A 12,350-nucleotide genomic window follows, 5' to 3' on the forward strand; every position below is an offset into this window, starting at 1 on the left:
CATCACAAGTTTTCTTTTCTGTTGCACTGAAAAGCATCGAATTGATTTCCAATTGGCGTTGACTGGATGCTACCAAGTTGAAGTGCATTCACTGAGTCGGATGATATGGATTTACTTTTTAACCGCAAACGGAGTTTTGAAGCGAAAGTTGATTGGATTGGTCTTTGTCTTGATTTACTCAGAACTTGAAATGTTTGATGAGTTGAACATTTTCTGCAACCAAGGTGAAACAGCGAGGATCACCTTGGATTACGTAATGTTCAGTGTTCACGATGATTGTGTTATTCGTAAGACAAGATTCTCGGCTAAATACCTCAATGTCCTGTAAAGCTGACTTGTTTTTCGTGAATTCAACTATAACTCCGAAATAAAAAAGGGAATCAAACTAATTATCACATATTATTTTGTGTTCCAAATTTTTTTCCTTAATTTTGATTTTGAATTATTGTAATGTAAATTGGACTTGCTAAAACGAGATTGATCAAAAATGCAAAATTAAACTAATGATTATACTTTCGAAAACTCTATCTTCCGTGTTTTTTTTTTTCATAAAAGTGGGCTGCATCAAACCCAGACAATTGTTGAGTGCGCCATGATTTCAAAAAGTTTAGGAACCTCTGAAGGTATCTTTTATGCACAATTATCTTACTAATATGAAAGCTGGATGCAATCTTTGAGAAAATGAAACAGCAGATAAATCTCCGAATTATATAGTTTTTTTTTTATCAGACCAGAAGTAGAAACAAAAACGCCGACCTACCTACCCCTTTGACTACACCAATGCTTAATTTCAATGTGATATCTATTCCAAAGAACCAACAACCATAGCAAATTCCGTTTTATAGAAAAACTAACAATTTATTCTCCTTCGCACTCACAACATTCAATCCAAATCCTCCAAATAAAAAGAAACATAAAACAATTTGTTTAATACTATTCCGCATCAACTGTGCCGCATCGTTGTACCGTTCCTTGGTCCTGGTTCCGAGGCCTTGTCCGCCGTCATCGGGTTGGGTGGTCTGGTCACCGCTTAGTAGTGGGCTGGTGGTGGTGGGTGTGGGTGCACCGGGACGCATGGCACGTGGGCAACGCTTGGAGCGCATCCTACCAGAAGGTTAGCACCGCACTTGGCAGCAGGGGCCTTGACCGGGTATGTGTGGACAACGGGGTGGAGTGGGGCCGGAGCATGGTGGGGTGGGGCGTGGTACGGTGGTGGGGGAGGGGCGTGGTATGGCTTCGGTGGTGGTGGAGGTGGGGCTGGATAGTCAGCCAGGGCACCGATGACGGCGGTGAAGAGGACCAATGCTGCGATGATCTTGTTCATTGTTGATTTGCTGTTGATTTACTGTTGTACCACGCTGGTTGATGCTTGGATGGTGACTGATGATGGGAGGTATCCGCGGTGGGTATTTTATATCCGATGGCGCATGCCGAAAATTGCTCACCGGGCGCCTTTGCTCAAAGGCACCTAGAACTGTGGCGGTGCGCCGTGGTAGCAAAAAAACGTTCTTTCCGCGGAACCATGTAAAGAGTCCACTGTGCTGAGGTAGCGTAACCCCGTTGGACTTCGGAATTGTTGATCAACTTTGCTAGCTGGCTTATGTCTACGAAGTGTGGTTTGATTTGACGATTTGCATGGGTTTGGCGTTTTGTTCACCTGTTCGATAGTTCTGCGCAAAGAATTTATGGGACATTTTGTTCGATTCCAAAACTTCCACTAAAATAAAGCCTTCATTGAATATTCAGGGAAATTCAATATGAACTATTGATAAATGGTTAACATTAATTTCTACGAACGGCCGATTTCATGCCTGCCTGCACTGGAATTACAAATAAAAAGACAGCATGTTCTTTAAGTAGTCAATATGTGATCGAATGTGCTACTAAAATTGGCCAACATCTGCCAAAGTTGTACAAATACCACAGTTAGAAGAAACATACAGTTTGTAATAAATTGTATTCATCTTGTAAATAGTTGGAAGTTTTGGACACCAGCTAAGATAAAATGTACTACAAGTGAGATAAGGTAGTTTGCTCTTCGAAGGCTGGTCGATGCTGGTATTAAGGCGAAGTAGGCAGTCATTGAAATTAATACACTTTGTTGATGATTACTGCTAGTTTATCGTTTTGAAACATATTCCGGACACTCAACTTTGTGTGGGAAACATTTCACACGAAATGTTTCAGCATTTGCCAGTTCAAATTTACCACTATGGATACTCGTTTAATAAGTATTTTTCACAGATATCTTTAAAATACCCAACTACTCTAGACGTCTCTCTGTAAACGCTTGATAAAATGGAATAATTATTTAACTTTTTTAATAAGTATTCTCATGATTTGTCTAAAATTCGAATCAACTTGTCCAGAATATAAGACAAAAGTGAGGAATCGTCTGGAATAAGAATAATGTATAGCCTCCACATTTTGATTTATTTAAAATTAATTTAAATGCGGAAGCGTAATCTTTGCCCACCATTCGAAAGTTTAGGATTTGTGATGCAGAATGCGTCGGTGTCTCACGTTAAGAATGCCCCTTTGGCTAACAGAAACAAATTTAAAATAAGCAGATTTGTTACAGACAGATTTTGACTGCATTTCCAAAGACTGTGTCCAGATCTACCAAAGTCAGGTCAGGATTCTGCCGAAGATCTTCCGAATATTTCTTCAACTACTCGTGTCGGGCCTGCCAAAAATCATCATTTTGAAACTTACCTGTTTTCTGCCAAGAATCATTTCAGTAGAACTACAGTTATTCCACTTTTTGTTTTTTTGTCATTTTTGTTTGAATTGCATGTGAAACAGAGTGACTAATGACCCATACTAGTGTGAGCAGCTTGCTAGTTGGATTTGTTAACCCCTTTACCGGCAGCTTCATTTTTTACCATTTTTTACAAAAAATATTCGAATCGCGATAACTTTTTTGTTTATCGATGTTTTTGCCCCATTTTTTCACAAGTTTTCAAAAAACTCTTCTAGTTTTAGAATCTGTGTCGAAATTGATCATTGGTCATCTGAATCCGGATATACTCCTAAATTCCTTGGGGGACCAACGCGTTAACCATAACCCACGTTAATTTATCAAGCTACAGATTTTTTATTGTATTCGGATATTCACTACTCGGTATGATACATTAAGACGAGTTTGTTGTGAAAAGATGAAGCAATTTGGTGCAGCCGTTTTTGAGGAATGAGCATTTATGTTTCTGGTACAACGCTGGACAAATAAAAATCTTGAAAACTCTGAAAAACTTCCAAGAATACTGATAAATTTACCAAAAACAAAATGGCCGCCAAAGACATTTTGTGTGGAGAAAGTCGGTCCCCCAAGGAACATCGGAATATCTTCAAAAATAGTTCACCAATAATTAATATCGACACAGATCCTTAAACTAGAAAAGATTTTTGAGAACTTGTGAAAAAATGGTGCAAAAATATCGAGAAACAAAAAAGTTATCGCGATTTGAATGTTTATTAGTGGTAAAAAATTAAGTTGCCGGTAGAGAGGTTAATGATTCTATCAAGAGTTCTTTTTGTTAATATTGCTTATGTGAGTCTCAAATTCTCACAGGAATAACTTCAATATTTATTATTCAACAGAGTTGTAACAGTTTTTGTTACTCAGTTAGCAATTTTTTTCCTACAAAATATTTTATAATTTTTGCTGATTAGGGTAAATCGTGTATTTTGGACAGGCTAAGGATATGTCTTAAACCGGTGATCGATAAACTGCATTAAATACCAATATTTCATTACGTAATGTTACTTATATGCTTAATGTCCCATTGTACTTTGAGTTTCTGGGGAGAAAAAGCTTACAAAATGTAGTATTAGCTTCCATAATAGCGCTAGCCGCCAATTGTCTGTTATACATTTCGGACACCACTTATACATTTTGGACACCCTCATGCAAATATAATTTGGACAGGGGCGTTATCTCAATATACATACAATGGTTTCTTAAAAAGACGATCATATCATAAAATTTTAAAAGTTTACATGTGACTTATGGATTTTTTCGTTTATTGGATGTTTATATTAGTGATAATCAATAATTTCATTTGATGCAAACAAATATCATCAGATCCACGAAAAACGCCTGCAAGTATGCATGCATGCGACATTTCAGTGTGTTTCATCAGATGGCCAAATTATATCAACCGAACAAAAACCATAATGTATTTTGGACATCACCTGATTTATGCCCTACATACTCTAGTTACGATTTTAGATGAACTTAGCTTAAACTTAAGACATATTTTATAGTGTTACAATTTTTAAACTTTTTATGAATGCCAATTCTGAGTGTTATTATTGCATTTAATGTATGTTCTAGAAGTGCACATCCTCTTGCATTCGTAGGTTTCACAGATGTTTTGTTGATGCAATTTACATTTTTGATATTTTCGAAGCCAATATGTAATTGTTGTGAAAATGGTCATTATTAATAAGTAGCACAGTGTATGAATAACGCAATACATGATTTCCCGTTAATATATTCCTCACCGTCAAATTGGAAATGAGCATTGAACGACTAGCCTGTCCAAATTATATGCATGTCCAAGTTTTATACTTTACCCTAGTAGCTAAAATAACAAAAACACAACACACCTCTACACTAAGCAAAATTGAAAAAAAATATGTTAGAATTTAAACACAAATTCAACTCATTATGTTTCAAATCAAACAACTAGTTTTCTTATTTCCCATAACTTAATTATAACAAAATTTGTTATTTTCCTTTCTCTCAGATTTTTCTTATAACAAATTTTGTTATAATTCAGTTAAAAATTGAAACAAATTTGAAACGGCTTTTGTTATTATAACTCATTTTGTTTAAATTGGGTTATAATTTCCTCCATTAACTCGAAGTGTTTGTAACAAAATTTGTTATTTGTAAAAAAAAATCTTGCTGTAATTGTGATATCATTTTGTTGTAATTCTCTGGTCGGGTACCTCCAGATTTTATTGATGGATATTTGGCATTTGTAGAGAACTATTAAATACACAGCCACACATTTTTGCTTATCTCTAGTAAATTTGAAGTTGCTTAATATGATGCCGCTTTCAGAAATGTCCCAACATTTAAAAATTTTGTGCTATATGTCGCCTTTTCAAAATTAAATACTACTTTAATCAATGTTCACGTGGATTTAACTATAATTTATCGAAACGTTTAGTGATCTTATCCACCAAGCATACAGAATACCACTTAAACTTTTATGAAGAATGCAGTTTGGTTTGAATAACACGGATATATTCGAATTAAATCGATATTACAATATTTTTACCGTTCTAACACAAAATTTTTCATTTTGTTATTGGAAAAACACAATAAATTTATAAAGCATAATAAAGTTACTTTTTAACATCGCAAATATTATTTTCATTGCTGATCAATATTGTCGAACATATAAATTTTGAATACTATAGTAATTTAAGCTTATAAATAACCATACAAGCTGGTAAACTTGTATGCAAGTTGACTAAAATCGTGAAATAATGTTATAATATTTACACAGAGATTCTTTGAAAATCGCATTGAAATGTTTTACAAATCTTATCGATTCCTCATATACTCCTTTTTCATTTAGGAGGCGTCCATTAATTATGTAAGGGTTTACAGGAGGAAAGGGGTTTGCGATTTCTTAAGCGTTATACAATTATTTTTTTTTCTTTTCAAACAAAAAACTTATCACGGGGGGTTGGAGTGACTTTTAAAAATCCCAAAATTGTCTAACGTAACAAGCGGATAGTTTCTTAGGTATTTTGTATCAATTTAGCATGACGGTATTTCTCTAAGGCATTAGAAAAACTCACGAATATTTTAAAATTGATATTCATCAATTGTTGTTAGGGCAAGGAAATTAATCCACGAATATTTCCATAAAGTTTTCCAAAGAATCTGCCAAATCAAAATATGAGTTTCATTATTTCTATGTTTTAGGCATTTTTTGCATTAATTTTGGTCATGCATTCTTTGCTGACCGCTTCAGAATTTCTCTTTTAAATATTTATGGTCGAATAGCTGTTTGCAACTCCTATGGAGTTCTGTTTTAATTGATACCATAAATTTCTACAAAAACACCTTGAACACTTCCTTCACTGAAAAAAATCTTTGAAATATCTAAAGAAAACTCCTAAAACATGCCTATTAGAAATTCCATTAGCAATTCAGTTTATTCTGCTTCTAGAATTATTTCAGAGTAGAATAGTTCTGTAAATCGTAAATTGAAGAAATGAGTACCGTAATCCGGGGTAACATTGATCATTTTTCTGAATGATTCTTTAATATTTCGTTTGAAAATGCAAATGTTGCAAATTTTATATTTTTAAAACAAGTACTGCCACACATAACTCGAGACTATATACTGTATTTTGTTTATTGACAGATTTAAGCATGTTAAAAAAAATGTTTTAAGCGATTTTTTGATTTAGCTGATATGGGGTAACATTGATCACCTATGTAAACAACGTTCGGTAATATTCAAAATGTCGTTACTTACTTAAATCATTACCCCTGAAGCCGAATATGAAGGCTAAACACTTACAAGTCATTTACTTTTTGAGTTATTTTAAAATTAAAAAACACCTCTAAACACGGAATACGCCTAAAGAGAGGCAATTTCCTAAGGGAATTGTATATTCTTAACAGTAATTCGGTAATGTTGCCTAATTGAGCATACTTATAAAAGTTTTGCAAACGGAATCGTTTTCGGCGTTTCCATTTTTAGTAAGAACCGCATTTTTCTTGCTAATATCGTTTGCAGAAATTATGTGAGACATAAATCTTTGGTAGTGTCATCCTTAACCATTAAAATCATTATTTTGCAAAGTTGACAAATTTACCCATAAGGTAAACGCAGTTTTCGCAAAATTATTCAATTTCATTAGCTCATATATATAAGAAAGAGAAGCACCATTCATGATTTGAAAATGTTTCATCAATAAATGATGATACGAACTTTTTACGAGATGAGTCATTCCGATCAATGTTACCCCGCTGATCAATGATACCCCGGATTACGGTACAAGAACCTTGAAAAAAAAACAGAGAAAAAACACAACGTGTAATGAAGTTGATAATAATGATACAATAGTTCCTCGCAAACCAAATCTTGATTTTTTAACATTTGGCAATGAAGTTGTATAGAAATTCCGAAATGTCTGAAAGTTCTCTAAACATCCGTTTCAAATATTTTAGATGTACATACTGCACTCAAAAATTTCATTCGATCAGAAATTTCGTTAAGGACACCTTCAAACATTTTTCTAACCATAGATGTCCCAAAAAAAAAATATTATTTAATTAGCACCCAGAACGAGGCACTTATTTTGAGAGCTTACATCTTCAATTAATATGCTTGCAAGAAAAAACACATTTAAAAAAAAACTCAAAGATCGCTTTACTACAAACTCAATTTTTCAAACCTGTATGCCTATGCCGGGGCCTTCCTTAGCCGAGTGATTAAAGTCTGCGGCTACAAAGCAAAGCCATGCTGAAGGTGTCTGGGTTCGATTCCCGGTCGGTCCAGGATCTTTTCGTAATGGAAATTTCCTTGACTTCCCTGGGCATAAAGTATCATCGTACCTGCCACACGATATACGAATGCGAAAATGGCAACTTTGGCAAAGAAAGCTCTCAGTTAACAACTGTGGAATTGCTCATTGAACACTAAGCTGAGAAGCAGGCTTTGTCCCTGTGAGGACGTAATGCCAAGAAGAAGAAGATGCCTATGCCGATAACATGCAATTTTTTCGATATGAATTCAAATGTGGAAACCCGGTAAAACTTTTTAGGCGGAATGGAAGTGTTTGAATAAAATCCGAATTTATTTTAATTGAAATACTTCGAAAACCACTATTTTTCAAACCTGTTTGCATAGGTTTCCAAATTTAAAGCAATGGCCTGTAGATTTTTTCCAAACATTTGAATTTAATAGACTTGAGAATATGTTTGTGCAAAAATCAAAGTTTTTATCACGCTCTCTATTTTTATTTTTTTTTGCATGAATAACTATAAAAACCCCTATTTAATCCTTGATTTATCAAAATTTATAGCGAAGACATGTATTTTCTCTACATTGATCGGCTTGTTGAAATCTTTTGAACAAATTTGTGTTGAAAACAAACATTTCGATAACACTCAATTATTTCAGGAAAATTACGAAAACCTTACAACTATCTGTTTACTGTAAATCTAAATTTAATGCGATGATTCGTTAAAATTTCTATTCCGATAAATAAAATGTTATCGTTTTGAGTTTTGATTCACAGGTAAACAAGCTTAAAAAATGTACATCATCCTAGAGATTCCTTTGAATTGTGATTTTCAAAAATTGGGTTCAAAACCAGTAATAAACAGAATATAAGGTGCAATATGTATATAATGGAGTTGTAGTTGTAGTTGCTTTCAACTATTTTTACTGGCAATTAGGTTCCAAACCCTTTTTTGTGTTTTTTCATATATAAGAAGTTTTAAGTGTAATCTTTAATTTATTTTGCTGTCAAGCATATGTGCTATTTCTGCACAATGATATCTATGTAGAGGAACTAAATGTCATCGCTTTAAAACTCGATTTAAAGACAAATAGTTGTAATAAAATTAATATTTCTGTAGTTTTTAAGCAACATTTTTGAGTGTATCCAAAAATGACTATTAGTGCCCAAACATACTCACTAGATTTCTTAAAGCGAAATCATGCCGCAAAAATTACATATCATTGCTTAGAATATTGATTAAGAGGCAAGCAGGATGAAAATTTAGGGTTTTTCTAGGGTTTTAGTAAAACAAATTTTGGGTGTGATCCTGAGTAATGTAATGGGTATAACTTCACTGTTTACTGGATACGTATAATCCAGTTCATACCAAAAAACTACATGTCCCCGCTTTGAAATTTGATTTATAGACAAACAGGTAAAAAAATAGGAAAATAATGCATGTAAATGTTGAATATAACTTCAAATTTCTATTTCTACTCAAAAATGTTCTCTAGACTACTATAAACAAATTAATGTCGAAAACTCTACATGTCAGTGCTTTAAATTATGTAATTAATAACCTTATTATAACCCATAGGCAAAGAGTTAAAAAATATGTTTGAGTTCTTTTCAGTAATTGAAACTTTTATTGTAATCTTAAATTTATATTTCTTGTCAAAAATATTTTTTGCAACTCTACAAGAAAATTTGTGTCCAAAAAATGCCAAAAATATTTCATTGAACAAAATGACAGAATTAAGCTTTGAACTAGAATGGTCATATTTAAAGAAAAAACTGATCTAGATCAGTTAAAATTATCTAAATAAAATCCAGGAGGATCGAATGCAGTGCAACATATTCGAAAATATTATGTCGAAGAACCTCTAGCATACATATCCAGAGCATACCGCGATTAACACAAATCTGCCTCGATAGGGATGCTCGAAGTGTTTGTTTTGCTTAACCTGCATTATCAAGGGTTATCTAGGGTCATTTGGAATTAAAAACCCTAAATAGTAACATTTGCGATAAATTTAACACGATTCTCATGCCGCTTCAATATGCGACGAAAATGTATTGGTTTAATTGTTCTTGAGGAAATTTGAACATCCCTAGGAACAAATTGTTTCTTCCGTACTAAGCTATGGAATATGGAAATGAGATACGTGAAAGAATAAAAAGAATCGGTTGAACCGTTGCTGAGATATGGCTTTAAATTTAAGGTACAACTGATATTTGATCCCGAGGCTCCTAGTTTTAATGCATCTGTAGAGCATTTATTACCTAAAATTTGCGTCAATTTTATTCTTCTCTTGTTCAGCATTGTTTTTCGTAAAAATATTTAACAGCATTTCGATTCAAATTCCGAATACTTTGTTCATTCTTTCTCATATTCCGAACACTTTGATTCAAACTCCGAAATGCTCGTATTTAAATATACAATTTCGCAAATAAACTCACCAGAGCTAGTTTGACTGATCTGGAATTAGATAATGATTATTACTCCTGAATTATGAAAAACGATTATAAGACGTCAAAATTGAATTGCAATTAACTGCTTTTTCTTATGATAATAAATTTTCAAGCTGTTTAGTGGAATCATCCGTCATGCAGAGTGAAAACGCTAAGCAGTGCGCTTTGCTTCAGCTAATTTTTTTTATCGATAACTCCTAATTCAATATTACGTCGTCATAGAGATAGAGTTCGTGACTCTCGATCGGAAGATTCTTGGTCCGCAACTTGCTCTAAGATTTTTTATTCATTTTATTTTGTCGATCATAAAAGGATGCGCGAGTTGTGATTTTAGGCATTCAAGGGCATTTTATGACGGTTCCGAGCAATCAGCAACAAAAACATAACGCGTGTGGTATATTAAGGCAATCTGACTAATGATATCAACAGTCCAAATCATGATGAATTTTCATAAGGTAAAAAAAACACTGAAATTATAATATGTTTTTTGATTCTGATTTTTGTTCGTGTAATTGCTTGTCTTTCAACAGATATATATATCTTGACGTCCACTTGTAGTTTTCTTCAGTGGTAGTTACTAGTATCCACTACACGTGGTAGTAAAAATACGCGTATCTGTCAAAAGATGAGATATTAGGGTGGAAATGAAAAGTACAGAAGTCAATTCTACTTTTTAGAATTTCTTGATAGAGATTCTGCTCAGAAGGCTTAATTACTGTAAAGAGTTTCAAATAATGATTGTGTCCATCATGGAAAATTGAATAAAACTAGACATGTATTCCTATTGTACTGCACATCAGATTTTGCTATGATTTTATGAACTAAAGTTTCTTTTTTGATGATAATCGTTCAGTGTTGTCAACCAATGCCAGAGTTTGAAATCTTGAAACAATTCAAAGCATGGAAAGTTTTCAACTTTTCCGATTACCTAACAGTTGGTTTTGACATTAAATTTTAGCACTTTTCAAATCCCTGAACTCTCCATTAGAGTAAAGTGGGGCTATAGTTCGTATGGGGCAAGGGTGTACGGCTATTTCTAGTTTGAAGGCGAGACAATTGTGCATCTCTAAATTTAAATAAGTTAGTGTGAAGATAAATCAATACACAAATTGAGTTAAAGTGCTGCAATAAGTTCCCCTGTAATTTTCATAGCAACATTTCTGTGTAAGTTTGGTCAAAGAAAAACGCGACCACTGGACCAAAATTCTTCGAGAGATTTCTTTGGAGTTATGAGTGGTTTACTTAGCTTTTCCTTAAACATGGCAACATTTTTCCAACCCGATCCAGGCAATTTACGAGTCCACTTAACCGCGTGGCAGCCACCACCTCGTTTTAAAACTTTAATTACACTTTTCACCAAAGCGCAGCCTGGTGCCCATTAGTTGCCCCTCGCCCATTTCCCACCGAGCATTTCAGAAACAATTTCCTTCGTAGTTCTGTCGGACCATAATTGCAACGGTTTCTCCTGCTTCGTCGTCGTCGTCGTAAAGCGAACACAATTCAATAAGGTTACAACAGCGCAGCATTGTAAAACAACAACCAAACTGCATCCAGGTCAGACACGACCCCACCGCCCCTTTCATCCAACGAAAAAAACTATGCGCTCCACAATCAGCCGGTATCAAAGGAGAAAGCGGAGAAGTAGAAAATTACTTTTCAATTAAAAAAGTTTATTATTAATTTTTATTTGCCCTGGCTGTTCCTCATTTTCCAGTGCGTTTGGTCACCTTCCCCTGCCTTTCCACTGTGTCCAAGGAAAATGCACATTGCCATTCTCAGTTTCCCCGGAAGCTTCGGAACGAGGCGAGAAAAATAGGAAAACTTTTCGATCTGGCCTTTTTGCCGCGATAACCGGAATTCGGTTCCGACTGTGGTGCATTATGTCCAGAGTAAGGGTATGCGTAATGGGTCGTTCCAAAACCAAGTGTCAACAGCAGGTGACCGATTTCAACCAAATGTTGGTCAAATGTTCATTAACTTGAAAAATGCGATAAATGCCCATGGGACCCCTCCCAGTAAGTAATCCAACAACAAAATTATGACTCATGATATCATGATCCAGTGAATTTTTATTTTATGAAAACTTTCATTACAGTCAACTCTCCACATCTCGATATATCTACCTATGTCGATGATTTTTTCGGTCCTTCTATTCCGCATACATTTTCATTCTCAACTAGTTGGTCCCGGCAAACTTCGTCTTGCCATCAAGTAGGCTGTTGGAAAACGTCAAGAAATTCCCCATACAAAATGACACTTTAGTCTTCTCCCGTTTTCCCCATTATTCCGGAGACTTTCCTGAACTTTTTACTCACTCGAACACGTCGCATCCCTTGTGGAGGGCAACAGTGAAAAACTTGCGTCAATCCGTTGACCCGTTCTCGAGCCATTTCGTG

The 12,350-nt window shown here is 34.5% G+C and overlaps 1 protein-coding gene across 1 annotated transcript; it reads right to left on the reverse strand.

The window, feature by feature from the left end:
* Positions 1-837: 837 nt before the first annotated feature.
* LOC23687823 (vitelline membrane protein 15a-2) lies at positions 838-1,387 on the reverse strand. Its single transcript, XM_011495391.2, has one exon. The coding sequence runs from the start codon at positions 1,322-1,324 to the stop codon at positions 1,031-1,033; it is 294 nt and encodes a 97-aa protein (XP_011493693.1). The 5' UTR covers positions 1,325-1,387; the 3' UTR covers positions 838-1,030.
* Between the last annotated feature and the right edge of the window lie 10,963 nt (positions 1,388-12,350).

This window comes from Aedes aegypti, chromosome 2, assembly GCF_002204515.2.
Source record: "Aedes aegypti strain LVP_AGWG chromosome 2, AaegL5.0 Primary Assembly, whole genome shotgun sequence".
NCBI lineage: Eukaryota > Metazoa > Arthropoda > Insecta > Diptera > Culicidae > Aedes > Aedes aegypti.